Source organism: Lissotriton helveticus, chromosome 3_1 (genome assembly GCF_964261635.1).
Source record: "Lissotriton helveticus chromosome 3_1, aLisHel1.1, whole genome shotgun sequence".
In the NCBI taxonomy this organism is placed as follows: domain Eukaryota; kingdom Metazoa; phylum Chordata; class Amphibia; order Caudata; family Salamandridae; genus Lissotriton; species Lissotriton helveticus.
Window position 1 is genome coordinate 313,575,644 of NC_136061.1, and position 22,959 is coordinate 313,598,602.

The window sequence follows — 22,959 nt, forward strand, 5'->3', positions numbered from 1 at the left end:
CCCCTTCGGACGATTTGCAGCACCCACCTGTCCGATGTGATGGTGCGTGTAGGGAGGTGGATACCTGACTATGGTTACCCCAGATTTTTTGCCTTGTGTTTAGCTGGTTTTCGACTTAGTTGGCCTGGGATCCTGCTAATCAGGGTCCCAGGCTATCTGCTCTCTCTTTAAAATAGACTCCATGTACCCTATGTGCATAACTAATTGGATTGGGTCACCTTATGAGCCCCTATACAGTGTACTATAGGTACCCAGGGCATAGGTGCATCCAAGGCCTACCGGGGGCTGCAGCATATCTTTTGCCACCCCTGGCTGGCCATCCAAATAGACACAACTGGCTGATCACTCAGCTGGGGCAAGGTCGTGTAATCACCCCTTGCTTAGATATAGTATACCTATATCTAAACCTATATCTCGACACATATATACCTATAAGTCACTCCTATGGCAGGCCTTAACAATCCTGGAGGCAGAATGCTTGGTTTTATGTGAGATGGTGCTCTAGCATGAACTGAGCCTGTCTGCAGCTTTCGGAACCATTTCCTTATAGCTGTTCTGGGATATTGCCATACCATATACTCTTAAGTGCATTATAATCCTCGCGGTTATTGCTAACTTTGGTTTGGCTTTATAAAAACATGTCGTGTAAGGTGTCATACACTTTGGAATACTACCCCCTCGCCAGTTCTGGCGACGGGGGTAGCATTCCACCCTTCTAGAGGGCTAAGACATGTGGGTAACAGTAAACGCGGTTAAAACTAACCAGAGCCTCAGCATCACAAAATGGATGCGGCTGCCACAGACACAAGTCTGGCCTCCTGCTGCTGACCGAAACTTGGCAGGGGAGGCTTGGACAAAAGGTTTCCTGTCACAGGGAGGTGTTACACCACCCCGGACAGGAGATAGTGGATGGGGACAGGGAGGGCTGAATGAAACTAGACACTGCCTGGGGCACACATGGTGTCCCATGCAAAATCCAGTCAAACCGGTTCTGGGGCACTCCAGCCCCAGCTCTGGCGCGAAACTGGACAAAGGGAAAGGGGTGTAACCACCCCCTTCCCTGGTCCCGCCCATAGGAGGGACCTAGCAGGATATCCAGCCCCTTGATTTGGAATAAAGGTAGGAGCTGTGCCCATGGAAGGCAGATAATCCTGACTGAAACTTTGATACAGAACTCTGGACCCTTCGACATCCCACTCGACGTGGAAGACCGAAGAATCTCCCTTGTGGTCAAGGAGTCACCACCCTGTGCAAACAGGCACCATCCAGCGCCCAACGGTTTGCTTTGTTGCAGCTCCAGCCGGAGCTCGAGCGACAGAGATCGACAAGACCCAGCTTCCCTGACTTCTAACAGCCCGATCCACAGTCCCAGCGAATCTGAGACCCGTTTAGGCGACGTGAAGCGTGGGGCTGGCCATCTTGAAAAGACTGCAAAGTGCTGACCGTGCAGCTCCCGAGGCACCCACGAAGCTGTGCATTGGGGTTTGAGAAGCCCCAGCCCTGAGCAGCTCGTGCACCGAAGATCACCCCTCCACACTCACCGAGTGCTGCGTGGGGCCCTTTTGCATTTTCCTGCTCAACGCGTCTGTCCGGTCACTTGCCCGTTGGCTAGTGGCCACTACGACGACAAAACTATGAAACTACTCTGTTAGTCTGGTTGCTCCAGACTGGCCCTCGCTCCCCTGAAAAGGAGCCACCTCTCTGACCTTGCTGGTCCGAGTAAGAAGCGATCTTCAAATCCTGCGTTGGTTGCATTTGCCAAGGCCTGTTAACTCCGATCCGGAAGTTGACACCGCCGACAGCGAGAGCTTTCGTGGGACAGCTCGTGATTCACTCCAGGACATCCTCGGTGCCCCAGAGTCCACGTGGCAGTGGAGACTAGCTTCTCGACAACCACCTGATTTCGCCCGACATTGCCTGGTTCCTTCCTGGTTCCATCCTGGTCACTGGCTAGTGACCCAGACTCTGTCCCCTCTGCTTTCAGGTACTCTACATCTTCAATCCACCCTTGGATCCAACCGGACTCTTCTCTCCTGGCCGCCTGCAGCATCTTCATCTCCAGGCTCCATAGACCTCCACGACGAAACCCGACACACTTTGGCACCTAAGCACCCGCTTCCTGTGGGTGAGGTAACGATTGAACGCCGGTGCTCCTGTAGTGGTTTTCACCTCTAGTGTCCTAGTTTTAAGTGGCTAAGTTCTAGTCCAGTCGGAAGACTTCTAAAACAGTAACTTTGTAACTTTTACGCACCATTGACTTTGCATTGGTGCATGCGTGTGCTTTTAGCGCTGCACCCGAAGCCCGCGGGCTACTCCGTCCTAACTACTGTTAGTCCAGTGTAGTCCCAGCGATTCCCAAGGCCCTAGGCCTTACCATTGTTCGTAAAGTGGTTCTTATACCACTTATTTAATATATGGTTTGAGTGGCCACCGGCCCTATCCATCATTGTGCAACTTTTGTATGTTTAACTGTGCTTTTGTTTAAACATTTGTGCCTCTGCACTCATAAAGAGTACAGAGGATTATTCTAGTAATGAATACATATATTTTTATAATATATAACTTGTGTGGTGTCCTTTCATTTGATATTACAGGATTGCATATGGTAAAACAGCTGGTTTCACGTGCCCTCTTGAGTTAAGCCTAAGACTGCTTAGGTCTATGCTACCCCTAGGATAGCTAGTCTATATGGTTGACCTACAACCACCACCATAAGGGATTGTTTGGACTGATACAAGGTGCCCACAGAACTGTGGACATCATACATCAGGCCAACTTCTCACAGTGCGCCAGTGGAGGAGGTCCACGCAGATCTCGAGACCTAGCTGCTACTTTGGACCCGGCCACCCTAGCCAGAGAGAGACGGTCACAAAGAAAGAAAAAGACTTTCATTTTTAAGATCTAACGAGTGCAACGACCTCTCAGCTGGGGTCGATGGGTTAGGAAAGAATGAAGGAAGGGTAATCGTTTGATTTATATGAAAATCCGATACCACCTTTGGAAGAAAAGATGGGTGAGCCCTCATTACTACTCTGTTGTGGTGAAACACAGTGTAAGGTTCCTTGGTGCAGAGTGCTTGTATCTCGCTAACCCTGCGCGCAGAGGTTATTGCCACCAAGAAGGCCGCCTTCCAAGTGAGATGCTGCAAGGAGGCCTTGTGTATAGGCTCAAACGGTGTAGACATCAGTCTGGAGAGAACCAGGTTCAACTCCCAGGGGGGAGAAGGATTTCTCACAGGTGGATAGACCTTCTTTAATCCCTGAAGGAAATCTTTCACCACCGGGACCTGAAAAAACGATGTTTGTGTAGGTGATTTTCTGTACGCTACTATGGCAGATAGATGAACCCTAATAGAAGCGTATTTCAACCCTGATGTCGCTAAGTATAGGAGGTATGGTAGGACTACCTCTTCTTGCCCTTTGGTGGGATCAAAGCCATGGTCCTTACACCAAATGAAAAATCTTTTCCACTTGAACGCATAAGACGTCCTTGTGGAAGGTCTCTTCGCCTCTCTTAAAATATTCATACATTCCGGAGGCAGATTTAAGTGTCCATATTGCAAGACCTCAGGAGCCATGCAGTCAGGTTCAGCGACTGGAGGTTGGGATGCAGGATCCTCCCGTCCATTTTGCTCAGCAGGTCTGGCTTGCACGGCAGCCGTCTGTGTGGACACCGCGACAGATGTAACAGATCTGGATACCACCATTGTCGCGGCCAATCCGGAGCAATTAGGATCATGTCCATGCTCGATCTGATGAGCTTGGCCACCACCTTCGGAATCAGTGCCAGAGGGGGAAAAGCATAAGCGAACATTCCTGTCCACTCCAGCAGGAGAGCGTTCCCTTGCGTCCCTGGCCGGTGGAACCTGGACGCGAAGGCGTGGCATTTGGCGTTTTCGTCGTCCGCAAATAAGTCTATGTCTGGACGACCCCAGCAACGGAAGAGTTCTTCGACCACTTCGTCGTTTAGCACCCAGTCTGGCTGATCTTCGAAGTGCCTGCTGAGTGCGTCTGCTTTTGTGTTTAACTCGCCTGGAAGGTGTACTGCCACCACCGACAGTCCCCGAGCCAGAAGCCAGTGCCAGATCGCCTGGGCTTCCAGAGACAGAGGGCGAGATCGAGTTCCTCCCTGCTTGTTCAGATAGAACATAGTTGTAGTGTTGTCCGTCTGAACCAGGACTTTGTCCGTTGTTATTGCTGGAAGGAACGCCTTGAGCGCCAGATGAACCGCTCGAAGTTCCAGCATGTTGATGTGGTATGTCTGAAGGTTGGTCGACCAGCGACCCTGAATCTGAAGATGACCCATGTGAGCACCCCAGCCTTCTAGAGATGCGTCCGTTACCACAGACAGAGAAGGCAGAGGTTGCTGAAAAGGGACTCCCTGCAGGACATTCCGAGGGCGAGTCCACCACTGTATTGAGGTCAGCGCTGCTTGAGACAGGATGATTCGATCCTCCCAATCTCCAGACGCTTGGTCCCACTGATCCTCCACCGACTCTTGAAGCGGCCGCATTCTCAACCTGGCGTTCGGTATTAGGAAGATGCAGGACGCCATGGAGCCCAACAGAGACGCTACGTCTCGCACCTTTGGACGAGGAATCTGAAGTAACTTTTTGCATTTTTGTCCCATGGAAGAAAGTCTCTCTTGCGAAGGAAACGCTCTTCCTAACTTTGTGTCTAGAACTGCTCCCAGATAGTGGATAGTTTGTGTGGGCTGCAGGATCGATTTTTCTGAGTTTACATGGAGGCCGAGCCTGTGTAGCTGTTGGAGACACAGGTGACAGTCTTTGGTGGCTTGCCGAGGCGACGGACTCTTCAGGAGCCAGTCGTCTAGATATGGGTACACAAAGAGACCTTTTTTGTGTAGACACGCCGCTACCACTGCCATGCACTTGGTGAAGACCCTTGGTGCGGATTTGAGTCCGAAAGGGAGCACTTTGAACTGGTAATGCCTGGACCCTACCAGGAACCTCAAGTACTTTCGATGACCTGGTGTAATAGGAATGTGGAAGTACGCGTCTTGTAAATCCACCGAACACATCCAATCTCCGATCTGTAGATAAGGACATATTTGATGGAGTGCCAACATGCGAAACTTCTCTTTGACCACCACTTTGTTGAGGAGTCGAAGATCCAAAATTGGTCTGAATTTGCCTTCTTGGTCCTTTTTGGGAACAAGGAAATATCTTGAGTACACTCCTTTCCCCCTTTGGGAGAGGGGTACCACTTCGATTGCGTTTTTCTTTAAGAGGACGCTCACCTCCTTTTTGAGGAGCTCCAGATGGTACGAGCGAGACTTTTTTGGAGGAGCCGGTTGTGGTTTCTTCCTGAAACGTAGCGCATATCCATTGCGCAGTATATTCAGCACCCACCGATCTTTCGTGATGCTGACCCACTCTGCCAGATGTTGTGCAGCACTTCCTCCCACTGGAGTGGGTAACGGCGACAGAGGAAGCCACTGCTCAGGCCTTGCCTCCTCTAGGTGTGGTAGAGGATTGATTATGTCCGCCTCTACCTCTGCTTGACCTTCCTCCTCTGTATTGTGGCTTTCCTTGCTGCTTGTTTTGAGACCATTGAGGGGTTTGAACCCTCTGTTGGCCTCCCCGGTTCTTGTTGGTCTTGAAGCGTCGTTTGAACGGTGCTTTCTGTTTCTCCAGACCTACTGCCTTTACTGTGTCTAACTCGGTCTTCATCCGGGCCATTTCCTGATCGGCATGCTCCCCGAAGAGTGAAGATCCGGAAAAAGGCAGATTGAGTATGCGCTGCTGGGCATCTGGCTTGAGCCCAGTTAAACGCAGCCAAGAGGATCTCCTCGCACATACTCCATGTGAGTAGTTATGCCCAGCTAGAAGGGCGTTATCTGCTGATGAACTAATCATTTGGTTTGCCACCAAACAGCCCTCCGTCACGGTCTCCTCAAAGTCCTTCTGGTCCTCCTTGGGCAATTTCTCTTTGAATCGTTCCATGGAGTCCCATAGGGCTCTATCGTACCTTCCCAGAAGGGCTGATGCACTAGAGACTTTTAGGGATGAAGCTGCTGTGTTGCACACCTTGCGTCCCCAAGAATCTTGCGTCTTGCTGTCTTTGTCAGGAGGAACTGACGAAGAAGGAGCGACCGTGTGATTCTTCCTAGCTGAGGCTACAATAACTGAGTCCGCCGCAGGCTCACCTTTAACGAAGATAGGATCTGAGTCAGCCGGCCTATATTTTTTCTGGATACGTGCCGGAACTGCTCTGATCGTTGCTGGCGTGAGGAAAACCTCTTTGATTGGGTCCATTATTCCTGGGACTAATGGAAGCAACGGCCGTGCATATGATTTGTGATGAAGAGTCTCAAAAATCACAGTAGTGGACACCTCTGGAGTGGTCATTTCTATATTCAGCTTGTAAGCACCCCTTTGCAAAACGTCCAAATACGTGTTGACGTCGTCCAGAGGGGAAGCTCTTGAGCGAGGGCTGTCTGCCAGCGTCGGAGAGTAGTCCCCTTTAGAAGATCTAGGCGAAGCTGGAGGAGAGGATGAAGGAGTTCTTCTTCTCCTGTGGTGAGAATGCTCCTTCCTCACCGGAGATCTCCTAGGTCGTTCCTCCCTTCGAGGAGAACGTGATACCCTCTGATGTATTGGAGATCTCGATCTCACATCTCGTACCTCCTTTCTCGGTGTTCGAGATTTGGGTTGCTCCCTCCTTGGTGATCGGGAGACCCTAGGGGCATGTGACCTGTCCACTCTTCTCTCTCGTGAGCGAGATCGCTCTGTCTCTTCTGCTTGCTGAAGAGGAGACCTGTGGATTGGACTCAAGTACCTTTGAAGTCTCTCTGGTGCCTTAGAATCCTTCCAATTACTCAAAGGAGCGTACCATCTTGGCGAAAGTCTTATATGTGAAGTGTAACCCCGATGGGGATTCTTCTGAACCGGACTCCTACTCCTCGAAGATGACCCGGTTGACCCCGAGGCACTTGAGGAGGAATGGAGTGAAGCAGATTGTGTCACCAGGACTGTCGAAGGCACTGAAGGTGATCTCCGTCTCACCGGTGTTGGAGGACGTCTCAAAAGCCTTTCCCTCGACGTCGAACGCCTCTGTGGCGTCGACGGGGCGATAACTTTCGGCGTTGAATGCTTCGACGATGATCTGTGGTCCCTCGACGTCGATCGGTGATGATGTGCCGACGACAGAGTCATCTCCTTCGACGTCGAACGGCGTTGTCCTGCCGTCGACGGAGGTCTCGACGTCGACCGGCGTTGTCCTGCCGTCGACGGAGGTCTCGACGTCGAACGGCCTAATCCTGCCGTCGACGGAGGTCTCGACGTCGAACGGTCTAGTCCTGCCGTCGACGGAGCTCTCGACGTCGGCCGACGTTGATCTGTCGGCGACGGAGATGTCATCGACCTGGCATGTGGCGATGGCGGAGGATCGGACATCCTCGACGACGAGCGCCGACGTGCCTTAGATGATCCCTTCCTCGACGACGATCGTCCGAGGGGGCTCTTGCTCCTCGACGCCGAGCGCCTCCGTGGAGACGTCGACGGAGGTGTTACACTCTTCGAAGCCTGTCGACGTCGAGACGACGGCGAGTGTGATCTGTCTCTCGACGCCGACCGTCGCCTGGTTGACGGCGGCGGAGTTGACTCATGTCTTGAAGCCGAACCTCTCGTCGACGGCGATCTCGTGGCTTCTCTCGACGCCGATCGTCGCCTAGTTGACGACGGCGGAGCTTTCCTCGACGACGGCGAACCTCTTTTCGACGACGATTTCCTCATCGACGCCGATCTCGATGCCGACGGAGCTTTTTCTCTTGAACTGTCCATCAGATGTCGTTTTTTCAGCGCCGAGCCCGGTGCTGAGGTTGATGGACGTTCTGACTTGCCTTTGGAGGGAGTTCTGGGTCTCTTTGAACTCTTTCTCTCCGCAGATTTTCCTCTCATGGATTTCTGGGCCAGACTATAGAGTCTGTTCCTCTCTCTGTCTTTAAGTGTTCTGTCAGACCCCTTTTTACAATGAGAACAGTCTTTAGGATCATGATCCTCTGGCAAGCATAAAATACAGACCTCATGAGAGTCTGTTTTTGCCTTCTTGTGGCCACAAGAAGGGCAATCATCAAAAAGTGAGGGCATCCTGAAAGGAAAAACCTCACAAAAAATTGACTGCTAAGCAGTTATTTACTTGACTATGATGTGAAAAGTCAAAGTAAATCAAAAAAATTGTTCTTTAGAAGATTTTCTGACTGAAAAAGGCAGAAAAGTGTGGAGCTGTGTATCCAGGGTCCTTCCTGAAGGAGCCGGAAAGAACAACTGACCTAACTGTAACCCCTGAGGCATGATGGGAAGCTAGGGGCAGAGGTGCCTTAAAGGCACAGCGTCAGTTTTAGTGCATTCAGGTACAGGTTAGCTTTTCAGTCTTTTTAGACTGGGATTTTGCAATGCAGCCTGGGAGCTGTATATGCTTACAGTGTGTTATGAGAATTTCTACTGTTTTCTGTACATTAAAACAGTTTCTAAACAAGCATTGGTGTTGTTTCTCATGTTTCTAATACAGAATTCACTGTATTGTGGAAATTCTTCACTGCATATTCCAGCTCTATTGTTTATTTGGCTGCAATTGCTTATTTTTATATATATATATATTTATATATATGTCTATAATATATGTGGGGCACATATAATATATTGTTTCCGGGGTCCCGCGCATGGGCGGGAATATTCTAATGCTTATGACTATTGATGAGGATCCCCTGGAAGAGAAGCTTAGCTTCACTTCAAAGGCCCCGGCTGCTTCACACCCTCATGCCGCTCTCCCCGCTCCGCCCCCTCCCCTGCCCGCCGTGTGTCTCCCATTCGGTGTCTTAAGTTGTTGTGTGCAATCTCAACAATGACCTGGACCTATTGTCTGTTTTAGTTATGTTTTTGTGGGTAACAAAGTTGCTGTTTCATAGATGAGTCTGTAAACATATAGTCTGTTCATTAGACCAGTTTTCATTCTTGTGAGAATCAGTACCGCTTCATATGCATCTCCAGTCTGGTTGCAAAGAGCACTGCCAGGAACCAATCATAGCAGCGTTAGTGTGATTTTAGTGCATCAAACTACTATAGCACTTTATTGCATAAAAATGTTTATTTCTAAAGGTTTTTTTTGTTAACAGTTTTACATCCTAATATTGCACGTCATCTAATAACCCTCTTCACACTCTATTACGAATCCAGAGCAGGAGAGTCTGGCCTGGATTCCCTCTTGCCTTAACTTCTTTCCCTGCATGCCTCCTCTCTCTGGCTATAGCCTACTCTGTTTAACGTAATCATTTAATGTATTTATCCAAATTGCCAACGCGTAATTTCATGAGCCTCATCCTTGCCGCCTTTGAACCCCTATCCGTATGATCATTATTCTTGTTTGTCGCCCTGCCCTTTGCTTAGTCACTATACCTGTCTTCTGTTTCATGCTCCCCCTCTGCCCTTTCTGTCCTGAGAGCAGTTTACTTGGCAGTGGAAGACGGTACTTGAAGGTAATCAGCAGAAGTCCTTCCCAAGCTGCCCACGTGTCCTTGTCATTCCTCTCTCTACCTGTACTGGAACTCGAAGCCATCTCCTCTGCGTTCGGCTCCGTTCTGATTACCTCTGAGTCCTCCACATCACCTGTTCTTTCACTTTCGCTTTCTCGTTATATGCCCATATACATCTCCCCTCACACTCACCCTCACTCTCACTCACCCTCACCCTCGCTCACCCTCACCTTCACTCACCCTCACCCTCACTCACCCTCAACCCCTCACCCTCATTCACCCTCACCCTCACTCACCCTCAACCCCTCACCCTCACTCACCCTCACTCACCCTCACCCTCACTCTCAACCCCTCACCCTCACTCACCCTCAACCCCTCACTCACCCTCAACCCCTCACCCTCACTCACCCTCACCCTCACTCACCCTCAACCCCTCACCCTCAACCCCTCACCCTCACCCACCCTCACCCCCTCACTCACCCTCAACCCCTCACTCACCCTCAACCCCTCACTCACCCTCAACCCCTCACTCACCCTCACTCTCACTCACCCTCAACCCCTCACCCTCACTCTCAACCCCTCACCCTCACTCTCAACCCCTCACCCACCCTCACCCTCACCCTCCCTCAACCCCTCACCCTCACTCACCCTCAACCCCACCCTCACTCACCCTCAACCCCTCACCCTCACTCACCCTCAACCCCTCACCCTCACTCACCCTCAACCCCTCACCCTCAACCCCTCACTCACCCTCACCCTCACTCACCCTCACCCTCACTCACCCTCAAACCCTCACTCACCCTCACTCACCCTCAACCCCTCACTCACCCTCAACCCCTCACCCTCACCCTCGCTCACCCTCACCTTCACTCACCCTCCCCTTCACTCACCCTCAACCCCTCACCCTCACCCTCCCTCAACCCCTCACCCTCACTCACCCTCAACCCCTCACCCTCACCCTCAACCCCTCACTCACCCTCAACCCCTCACCCTCACTCACCCTCACCCTCAACCCCTCACTCACCCTCAATCCCTCACCCTCACTCATCCTCACCCACCCTCACCCTCAACCCCTCACCCTCAACCCCTCACCCTCACCCTCAACCCCTCACTCACCCTCACTCTCTCACCCTCAACCCCTCACTCACCCTCAACCCCTCACCCTCACTCACCCTCAACCCCTCACCCACCCTCAACCCCTCACTCACCCTCACCCTCACTCACCCTCAACCCCTCACCCTTAACCCCTCACCCTCACTCACCCTCAACCCCTCACTCACCCTCAACCCCTCACCCTCACTCACCCTCACCCTCACTCACCATCAACCCCTCACCCTCACTCACCCTCACCCTCACTCACCCTCAACCCCTCACCCTCACCCTCACTCACCCTCAACCCCTCACCCTCAACCCCTCACCCTCACTCACCCTCAACCCCTCACCCTCAACCCCTCACTCACCCTCACTCTCACTCACCCTTGCTCACCCTCAACCCCTCACCCTCACTCACCCTCAACCCCTCACCCTCAACCCCTCACCCTCACCCTCAACCCCCACTCACCCTCACGCACCCTCACCCTCACTCACCCTCACTCTCACTCACCCTCACTCTCACTCACCCTCACTCACCCTCACCTTCACTCACCCTCACCCTCACTCACCCTCAACCCCTCACTCACCCTCAACCCCTCACCCTCAACCCCTCACTCACCCTCACTCTCACTCACCCTCACTCACCCTCAACCCCTCACCCTCACTCACCCTCACTCACCCTCAACCCCTCACTCACCCTCAAACCCTCACCCTCACTCAACCCCTCACCCTCACTCACCCTCAACCCCTCATCCTCACCCTCACTCACCCTCAACCCCTCACCCTCAACCCCACTCACCCTCAACCCCTCACCCACCCTCAACCCCTCACCCTCACTCACCCTCAACCCCTCACCCTCACTCACCCTCACAACACATATTGTGTTACAATAGGTGTCACATTTGCGAAAGATAAAACTATTGGCATTTTAAATAACAAAGCTATTAATTTCGCTATTTTCAAAACAAGCACATAAATAAAAAATGTGTCCTTTACAATACCAATAGCTCAAACTTTCCTAATGCGAGACCTATTGCATTGCTGTGCTTCTCTCCCCTGCTGCACTCTCCTGCTCTCTAGAGATGTGGCCTAACGACCAGAGCTGCCATCTAAGTCACGTAAATACAAAACATGTTACATTCCAAATGCTATAGGTGTCACATACGCGAAAGTTATAACTAATGGCATTGTAAATGACAAAGCCATCAATTTAGCAATTTTAAAAACCAACAAATAAATAAAATATGTCATTTACAAGACCAATAACTCCAACTTTTCTAATGCGAGACCTATTGCATTTCCAATGCTTGTTTTTATTTTCAGCATGCTCTGCGCGCTTTCACTCTCGCACAATGGCGGGCGGCAACGTGTCCTCATTCCTCCTCCCGCAGCCTCAGCCACACCCTGCAAGAACCAGGCAAGCAGCAGCCTGGCGTGAATGCGCAGTGTGCAATCCATGTCTTTTAAGCCCTTTCTTCCTCTCACAACAGCCTTGGTTTTAACAGCACTGGTCGAAGACCGAGAGCAGCTGCCCACGTCCCCTCTCAAACAAAACAAAGCCTCGGTTACTTCATCTCTGTTTTACTTTTTTTACGTTGCCCTTAAAACAAAGGCTGTTGTAAGAGGAAGAAAGGGCATGAAAGAGAAAAAAAATAAGCCCCTGTCACTTTACACCCAACAGGCCTTTCACAACTAATGGCAGGTTGGCACACTGATGTGGACACGCTGGGAAGATATGCTCATTCATTGCATGGCCTCTGCGCTGGAAGCCTGCACAGCGGTCACGTCTTTAAGTACTCGCTGGGAACGGGTGGTGGGCCGGGTCTGTCTGAGGGACAGCCAGAGGGTTCACACTGCACAAATGTTTATTTTCTTTTATATGGTGCACATGTAGTCTAGTTGACGTCTGAGCGCTTTAATAAAAGGCACAATAAACTATGTTCATTCAGAGCCGAAACAACTGAATTACAACACGTTGCCAGAAATATTAAGCGCTGTATAAATAAATAAATTGCCATCCACACGTGACCTCATTACAAAAGTGCTCTCTTGATGAACGAAGGTTGTGAGTGAAGAATTTGAAGACCCGCAGTTAGTGGGAGCGACCCAGCCAGAAGAGGCGCGTGATTTAAAACAAGCATTTGCAATGCAATAGGTCTAGCATTTGCGAGAGTTTGAGCTATTCGCATGACAATGAGTTTTATTTATGTGTTGGTTTTTAAAACGTAAATAAAAGGCATTGTCATTTACAATGCTAATAGCTTAAACTCTTGCAAATGCGAGACCTATTGCATTGCAAATGTCTGTTAACCCTATAAGCAGGGGTGCCATTCTTGCTAGCCTAGTAAATTCTGCTGCTCATCTTGACCTAATGCAGACTTGCAGACGCAGCCAGTGGAATTCCAAGAGGGCAAGGATGATGGGATGTGTGGAAAAAGGTTTAAATCCAGTTGACTCTTCTCCGAAAATTTTTGTTAATTTTCTTTCTGGTGTTACTATTATGGTACAGGTTTATTAAGATCATCAAATTAGTTATTTCCTTTGGTATTGCAATACTGCCTGATCACATCATGGAAAATCATCCTTTATTAAAAATAGTAATGGAGATTAAACAATACTCCCCCTCCTCTACTCGGGATTATGGAATATTATTCTAGCGCAGGTATTATTAACTCTACGTTGACTAATGAGCGTTTGACTTTTCAAGTAATCTCAGCAAAACCATCTACTTATTTATTTTTATTTATTTATTCAGTTTTTGTTATAGCGCAAACAAGACCCAAAATGTGGGTGTTAGAATGTTTTACATTGCAACCACCTTCAAAATCTACATTCCTCTGCGTGATTTATTTCCTGGAGGGTATTTCATGTCACTAAGGCGCTCGACCTCGGACCTGGGGATCTGGGTTCCAGCCTCGGTAACGACGCCAAAAACCTCCTGTGATTCTGGGCAAATCACTTAATCTCCCCGTGTCTAAAATGAAAGTGTGTCCTCCTGTAACGTAACTGGTGCTATGTAAAGCGCTCTGATACCTGATTCGGTTCGGGTCTAGTTCAAACTATAAAAAACGGCACACAAAAAAAAAGCTTTGGATGTAACTAACACAGCGTTTTCCAGAGATGGTGTCACATCTTAAAAAAAAGTACATTCTTTATTCAAAAATGATAATTTGGTAATCGAGGAAATTTCAAACAGCTGTTGGAAAAATTACGTCTCAACCAGTAGGTTCAAAGCTATGACCCTAGCATATTTGATCAAAGTCAGTGAGGTGTCTCTTAGGGAAATGTCTGCTTTTGTAGCCTCTTTTGGTAAAAGACCCACTTTGTAACATGGCTTTTGGGTAAAAGGCTATAGAAAGCTAGCATTGATACAGTTACTGTTGGGATATATAGCAAGCCCACTGTGAAATATTTTAAAGTACAAGATTGTGGAATGCCAAAAAATAGTGCCATTGTGTCCTTCAAGATAAAGCGTTCAATTCCTGTATGCCACAGTCAGAGCCGTATAAAGAGGGGAATATAGACGAGACGTCATTGGGTTATGCTAATTTCTCTCCGATTCCTGGTCTTCCTATCTTTACACCCATTCCTCTCCCCATGACCACTCCTTCCATTTGTCTCTTTACAGAGCTCTCTCCACTTTCGCCTTAAACATTTGTCAATATCACCCCTCGTCCTCATCTCCTAACACAAACTACTATTTCTTACCCTTAGCTTCAATTCTCTTCCACTTATCACCTCTTCCACTTGCTGAAAGATGAGCAAAGGAACCTATGAGGTCACCCCTGTTTAGGTACTCCAGATCAAACTCTTGATCTCCTCACCACATCATTACTTCAGACAAATACCAGATCACAAAAGACGGCCTTGCCTCTACCCACCTTCAAGATCATTTCAGCGCGGGTCATTCCTTTCACTACAATCTTTGTGTAGCTGGCGGGGGCCTTTCTGACCACCTGGGACCCGATGGATGGAAGATCAAGCAATACAGTTTTCAGAGAGTGCGTGTCCAGAAGCAGCTGCAATGAAAATTTTAGATGGTTAGTAAAGCAAAGCACAATGCACTTTGTACTCTTTTGTTCACTTTATAAAGCCCCAAGAGATCGTTTTATTAAACGTCTCTTGAGGGATATTCGACCATGCACATATAGGGAAGGTTTTGACTATTTGAGATCGCTATCAACTCCTGCTATATGTAGCTCTATGCTCAGTTTTATCAGATCCACTCTTTTAATTAGGAATTGTTATGAATTGTGAACAAGTTTTATTGACTGTATGTATTCCGATATGATATACTGTGCTTTGTCTGTAAATTCCTGAATATGAAATACCATTTGTGTTTTGTCTGTATGAATTTTTTAAATTGTATACTTTTATGATTCTTTTCTGAATTGAATAAAGTTATTTGATGATGGCAAAGCGTCAGTTAAATCATAAGTCCTGAAAGCGTGGTGCCGGTTTAAACCAACACATGCATTCATAACCAACAGAGAAGAGTTAGCTGGCTCAAAGCCAGTTATTTGGAGCCTGCGTCGCAGACACTTTGCATTACATGCAATAAAAACCTATGCATTTGGAAACTTAAAATATCCAGAGGCAATGCATCTCAATAAGTGATTTTTGTGCTTGATGTTGAAATAGGTGTGTGGGAAGAGCTTGTCTTATATGCAATGTAGACAAAAACCAGGGACATTATAGTGATTGATGTGTATATTTTAGCAAAACCAATATATGAGGCCATAGACTGCAAGGTTCAAAAGAAGTGTTTGCACAATGCAGGCACGCCCACTACACTGTTTTCATCCTGCACATGCACATCCTCCCTTTTAGCACTGATACTCCCAGTCGATGCCCATCAATACACACCCCTACTGCATATAAACCATGTCAGTGTTCATACGTGCAGATACACACAAGCAGTCCTGAGGGCCATATACACTCAGACAAAACACGACACGACACAAACAAATATATGCACATCTCTACATTTACGCCACTCATATGACATTTCAGCGCTGTCTATCAATGCAGACTTCTGATTTCCATAACAATATGCACACAAAATTCAAATCCAAATGAGAATTCCATATCCACTAAAAAGCAAAGGAGCACAAGGAGAAGTACAACACATGCATAAAGATTCTCCTTGGGGTACTCGTGGAGTCTGAGGGTTTTGTGAACAGTTTCAGAAAAATACACATTTTTAGGTCTCGCCTGTCAATGCGCATGCGCATTGAGCAGAGCGAGACTATAGGGCTTTAAACAAAGTTTACCTAACTGCGGCGATTTGGTGCTGTGCCCGTGGCTTTTAGGTCAATGCGCTTGCGCATTGACCTAAAATGCGCGTGCACATCACCAAATCGCCGTCTGTTCCCTCAGCCGCATTCCTCCCACACCTTTTGAAGTGAAGCTTAGCTTCACTTCAAAGGCCCCGGCTGCTTCACACCCACATGCCGCTCTACCCGCTCCGCCCCCTCCCCTGCCCGCCGTGTCGCATTTCTCCTCCCCCCTCCCCTTCTCTGCCTTCTCTCCGTCTTGTTTTTTTTTTTACCCGCTCCGCCCCCTCCCCTGCCCGCCGTGTCGCATTTCTCCTCCCCCCTCCCCACAGCAATGCCCTCCGCCGTCTCTCGTGTTTCTTTTGACTCGTTTTCGTTAGGGTTGGTGCTGTCTTTTCCTGCTGCTTCACACCACCTTTTGCAACAATACTTGTGTCTTGATTTGGGATTTTATCTTTTTACACCGAGTTGCAATAGGTTCGTGGTGAATTCACATGTTATATTGTTCAGCAAAGTGGATTATTATTATTCCAATCTGTAAAGTTGCAAAATAACCCCCAGTAAGAAACGTGAAACTGTAACTCGGGTCAAGAACTGCATCTCCGTCATTACCGCATGCGTTCATGCTTCACCGTGTCACTGATTAAGGTAAATCAGCAGTTAGCTGTATCTTTGAATTTGGAGCAAAATGTCATTGGCAAACCTCTATCTTTTTTATTAGACTGCATCATCTAAAGAGCTCCTATGCAGAGCGAATAATCATGTTATGCCGCCTCTCCCGATACTAATTTACTGGAAGTTTCTACTAGACAGCTTTGACTATCTATCCCAGCTGATACAATGTCAATCAGAAAACTGAGCGAGTCACGGATTTTAATCATAACTATTTTTATAACCCTTTTAACAAGACACGGTTTTATGGGCAACTCAACATTTCATATAAAAAAATAGGAGATTAAATTCCTGCTGCTTCACACCCTCATCGTCTACACACACACCTACAAGCATTCCTCCAAGTTGTCTCTCTCTTCAATCATGTGTGTTGTATCCTGCACGAGCGCCGCGTCAGCTGTGACCCCGCTCTGTGCATGTGGACGCTGTGAATGTCCCTGCGTGTGCGCTCCACTCGTGTCTTTCTATGCAGGCTGCCTTCTGCTGTGTGCATGCGTCTGCTGTACTCGCAGACTGTATGGGTGCCTATTTGTGACTATGCCCGCAGGCGTGCGCCATGTTTTGTATACTCTAAGTGTGTGTTCTCTAAAGGAATGCATTTACTGTTGTAGGCACAGTTTGTGTGTACATTCACTTCGTCATCTGCTATGTAGGTATACCTTATGCACGCTGTGTGCGTGAGCCTTCTGCGATTGCCGTACGTGCAGCCTCCTGTGTGTGTTTGCGCCGTCTGCTCTGTCTGTCTCACCCTCAACCCCTCACCCTCACTCACCCTCAACCCCTCACCCTCACTCACCCTCACCCTCCCTCAACCCCTCACCCTCAACCCCTCACTCACCCTCAACCCCTCACCCTCAACCCCTCACCCTCAACCCCTCACCCTCAACCCCTCACCCTCACTCACCCTCAACCCCTCACTCACCCTCAACCCCTCACCCACCCTCACCCTCAACCCCTCACCCTCACTCACCCTCACCCTCACTCACCCTCAACCCCTCACCCACCCTCAACCCCTCACCCTCAACCCCTCACCCTCACTCACCCTCACCCTCACTCACCCTCAACCTCACTCACCCTCAACCCCTCACCCTCAACCCCTCACCCTCACTCACCCCCACCCTCACTCACCCTCACCCACCCTCACTCACTCTCACTCTCACCCACCCTCACTCTCACCCTCACTCACTCTCACCCTCACTCACCCTCACTCACCCTCACTCACCCTCACCCACCCTCACTCACCCACCCTCACTCTCACTCACCCTCACCCACCCCCACCCTCACTCACTCACCCTCAACCCCTCACTCACCCTCAACCCCTCACCCTCACTCACCCTCAACCCCTCACCCTCACTCACCCTCAACCCCTCACCCTCAACCCCTCACTCACCCTCACTCTCACTCACCCTCAACCCCTCACCCTCACTCACCCTCACCCTCACTCACCCTCACTCACCCTCACTCCCTCACCCTCACCCTCACTCACCCTCAACCCCTCACCCTCACTCACCCTCACTCACCCTCAACCCCTCACCCTCACTCACCCTCAACCCCTCACCCTCACTCACCCTCACTCACCCTCAACCTCACTCACCCTCAACCCCTCACCCTCACTCACCCACCCTCACTCACCCTCACTCACCCTCACCCACCCTCACCCACCCTCACCCTCACTCACCCTCAACCTCACTCACCCTCAACCCCTCACCCTCACTCACCCACCCTCACTCACCCTCACTCACCCTCACCCACCCTCACCCTCACTCACCCTCACCCACCCTCACCCTCACCCACCCTCACCCTCACTCACCCTCAACCCCACCCTCAACCCCTCACCCTCAATCTCACTCACCCTCAACCCCTCACCCTCACTCACCCTCAACCCCCACTCACCCTCAACCCCCACTCACCCTCAACCCCTCACTCACCCTCAACCCCTCACTCACCCTCACTCTCACTCACCCTCACTCACCCTCAACCTCACTCACCCTCAACCCCTCACCCTCACCCTCACTCACCCTCAACCCCTCACCCTCACTCACCCTCAACCCCTCGCCCTCACTCACCCTCAACCCCTCACCCTCACTCACCCTCAACCTCACCCTCACTCACCCTCAACCCCTCACCCTCACTCACCCTCACCCTCACCCTCAACCCCTCACCCTCACTCACCCTCACAACACATATTGTGTTACAATAGGTGTCACATTTGCGAAAGATAAAACTATTGCCATTGTAAATAACAAAGCTATTAATTTCGCTATTTTCAAAACAAGCACATAAATAAAAAATGTGTCCTTTACAATACCAATAGCTCAAACTTTCCTAATGCGAGACCTATTGCATTGCTGTGCTTCTCTCCCCTGCTGCACTCTCCTGCTCTCTAGAGATGTGGCCTAACGACCAGAGCTGCCATCTAAGTGACGTAAATACAAAACATGTTGCATTCCAAATGCTATAGGTGTCACATTCGCGAAAGTTATAACTATTGGCATTGTAAATGACAAAGCCATCAATTTAGCAATTTTAAAAACCAACAAATAAATAAAATATGTCATTTACAAGACCAATAACTACAACTTTTCTAATGCGAGACCTATTGCATTTCCAATGCTTGTTTAAATTGTAATATTGCCACTTCGGCACCAGGGCACCACATATGACCGATTAAGAGAGGAGCTAGAGGATCAGCCAGCCAGAGGAACGCCCACCTGCTTACTCTAGTGTTGACACCTGAACTTCATGAAACAGTGAAGAGACCGGTTTGTCCTGTGTTGTTCCTTGCCTGAAGCAGAACCATAAATCTGTCCTTACATGATGTAGTCCTGAAATCCTCAAAATATGATTTGCTCAGTCTTTACTTCTGCTAAGAATTGTCGAAGCCAGGTACAAAAAGTATAGTTTTGGCTGCACCGACAGGCTAGATAGAGGGTGCTACGAGAAGGCCGACTATACATGTCGGTAGCAACCCAAGGCATGCAACTGGTCTTGTCATGAGCAGCGGACTAGAAGAGTTCACCAAATTAGAGGCATGGCTGGCTTGCTTGCGTGCCATTCGATTTCAGCCTAGACTTCGGTTTGGGAGCAACTGTATGTCTTGTACATGGGTGCTTGTCGCATAACATACATCTAGTTCCCTGCAGGAACCTTGCAGCACGCGCAGTCCAGGGCAAGGCAGAATTAATGCTCATAGCACCAAATCTCAATAGTTTTCTACCAAATTAGCGAGCTTCTCATCAAATCCACAATATTGAAGTTATGGGTTTAATCAATAGTAGATCACTTCCAGAGGAAAGAAAAACAGAGATCAGGCTACTGCTAGAAGAGGAACACCTGGATGTCCGGTTTATTACAGAAACCTGGCACAATGAGAGCTCCACACCACATATATTAACGGCCCTACCTGCGGGATTTCAAATATTTAGATAGGATTGGGTAGGCAAACTAGGGGATGGTATTTCCATCATACTAAAAGATGAGTTTAGATGTGTCACTACACCTTTCCAAGTATCAGATTGTGACATTTTTCGATTTGTCATAATATTTTCCCCAACCTGTACTTTTTCGGCAGCCCTAATCTACAGACCTCCAGGCTCAAGCATGAAATTATCTGATGTCCTACCAGACATTTTAGCCAGTCTAGTTGTAGAACCAATAAAAGCCCACCTCAGGGAGGAGTGGGGGCTTGGCGGTGCGGGAATCACCCAAGCCTCCTTATATAATAAAGTGGACCCAGAAACCTTTGTCTGCAGAGAGAACCACCTTTATTACAATAGCCCAGGCTATGGAACAGAGTCCCAAGCTAATCAGAGACAAAACCCAGGAGGCTGCTGCTTTACTCCACAGCGAACAAGCCTTATATACATTTTTATTCCACTCTTTTGGCATGCAGTCCATTGTTCAATCAGGGCGGTGTTTGTAGTTGATGACCTGATCAAGGCGGTGTTTGTAGTTGATAACCTGATCAAGGCTCGGCATTCAGACCATTGTTCAATCAGCTTGATCAAGGCTCGGTCAGTCAGACCATTGTTCAATCAGCTTTATCAAGGCTCGGTCGGTCAGACCATTGTCCAGATGACCTGATCACGGCATCAAGGATGTTTACCAAGCAGGGAGCAGAAGATGAAAAACAAGTTTGTTTACTCAGGGCGTAGGTGTCTCATGGCTTTCTGTTGATGAATTGGTTAACTGCAAAGAACAGGGGGCTTGGGTATGTGATAGTTTTTTTTAGCGTCAGCAGAAATGGAGGCTGTAGGGATTTGTCACGAGATGGCAAGAAATGGAGGAATGTAAGGAAATTAATAGGACCTAGTAAAAACTTATTTTCTTCAGAGTTGTGAGAAAATGTCATATCACTATTCTTGGTGATCTTATTGTTCACCTTGATGAATGTAATAACTCTGCTATCAAAAGATTGCTACAAGACTTGGAGGCGGTGCAGTTAATTCATCAAGCAGCCCCCCCCACTCATGAGAAAGGACATATCCTTGACCCCATATTTTCTAATGATCCTAAGATTCAGGTGAACGCACGATCCCTGTACTATGGTCAGATCATCATTTTACACCTTTCACATTAGCTAAACCATCAATACAAACGCGATCTTATGTCTCCAAACTTGCCACTGAAGCATGGGTCAAGACCTTGGAGGCTTCTAGTCCAAATCTAAAAGGTAATCTAGACGAGGCTTACACTCAATGGGAATGCACGATTGTACAATCATTAGATGAATGTGTCCCAAAATCTAGGTTAAAGCCTAAATTGAATACTAAAGGAGCCCCCTAGTTTAATACGCACCTAGCCTCCCTGAGGAAAGGTTGTAAGAAGCTTGAAAGGAAATGGAAGAAGTACTATGATCTATCTCTAAAAATGTAATATAAAACCACCATTAGACTTTATCATAATGAAATCAAAAAAGCCCAGGCTAAGTTCTACGAGGAGTGATTTAGCCAGGCTTCCAATTCCCCCGAGGAACTATTCAAGGTCATTAAAGCACTTACAACAATACAACAGGGTAACACTCTTTTGTGATCTGATACAAAAAAACTCCAGACCGCGGCTGACCACTGGTTCAGCACAACAATCCCTGTTACACAATTATAGGAGTCCTGTGCATGTCACCTCCGAAACTCGCCGCAGTTGGGTTCACTGGAATCCAGACAAGAAGATTTTAGATCATAGAAGGTGCACCAGGAAAGAAGTCACAATTTTAATTTTATTTATAAAGTTTTATATAGCGCAAACTTGATCCCGAAGGATATCAGAGCGCTTTACAATTGTTATTTTATTTGTCTTTTGTTCTTTATTATTCTTGTGTTCAGGTATATTACTTCATATTCAAAATCACAGATTCCTTAGCCAACTCATGTTTCATCGCACTGAAGGGAGAGTTATCCCGCGACTTCCTCAGGGTTAAATCTTCTTTGAACCGTACTTCCCTAACGGTTATAATTCCGTCCCGATTCTTCTAAAATGTGTTCTCAAAATCTCAACATAAATCTTTCGGCTCCTCAAGCAATTCCTAAATTTGTCCAGTGTGGTGCAATGTTACCGTTTAAACGTGGCCCATGTATGTGAGGAAGCACTTGTGTGTTCGTTCTCTGTGTGTCAGCTAGTTGCAGGGAGAGCACAGGAATGCGACATATTATTGTAAATATGTTGCATCCCTGTGCTTTGAAAGTGCCGCAGCGTGGTGCAGCCAAAGGGCTTACGGTACAGCAGCTGCTGCACTTTCTTGTAAATGAGGCCCGGAGTGTCCATTTGAAAGTTCAGGTGGAAAGCCAACTGGGATATATGGTGACCTCTGAAGTATGGTCATAGGTATGGTAGATGATGGCCTCCAGATGTTGTGGCCCCATGAAGCTTGCCTGCTTCCAACCTAAGTGACTATGGGTGTTTTAAAAAAGTTTATGTGTGTTAAATATATATACCAAGGTATGTTGGTGAAGCAGTGTGAGGAAAAGTGTTCTTCTCATCAGCTTCATTTGTACCGGGACTCCATTGTTTTTTCATTGCCATCTCGTCTCAAACACTCCCACCCGACCTTTCAAAGGAACTTCATCAGGGCTATGCTAGGTGAAATAGTCCAAGGTTTCTAGTATATTCACAATAAAATTCCAAATTATTACAAGAAGAAGCCCCACAATAAGGGTTCAAATTGATCAGATCCAGCCACGACGATCTGGAAAATCTCCTTCTTAAAGGTGCTGGGCGGACTTTGGACTGTTCAGAATGATTCGGAAGATGAACAATAGTTACTTACCTGTTACTCTCCAGTATTGGTGTCTTTCATAGATTCACATGCCTGAATCATTCCCCGTAGTCGCAGTGGGAGTCCCACTGTACATAAAAAAGCAATAATATGCACTAATATCCTTAGAAAACTTGGTAATAACCAACCAGGAAGTAAAGTAGCCCAAGTTACAAT

General features: G+C 48.3%; 1 protein-coding gene across 2 annotated transcripts in view; it reads right to left on the reverse strand.

Moving 5' to 3' along the window:
• VPS53 (VPS53 subunit of GARP complex) overlaps positions 1 to 22,959 on the reverse strand; it is a 1,098,026-nt gene that overhangs the window by 24,531 nt on the left and 1,050,536 nt on the right. For both annotated transcript variants that reach the window (XM_078679873.1, XM_078679872.1), the window contains one exon: positions 14,466 to 14,603. In XM_078679873.1, the coding sequence (XP_078535999.1) occupies positions 14,466 to 14,603 (138 nt within the window). The remainder of the gene's footprint in view (positions 1 to 14,465; positions 14,604 to 22,959) is intronic.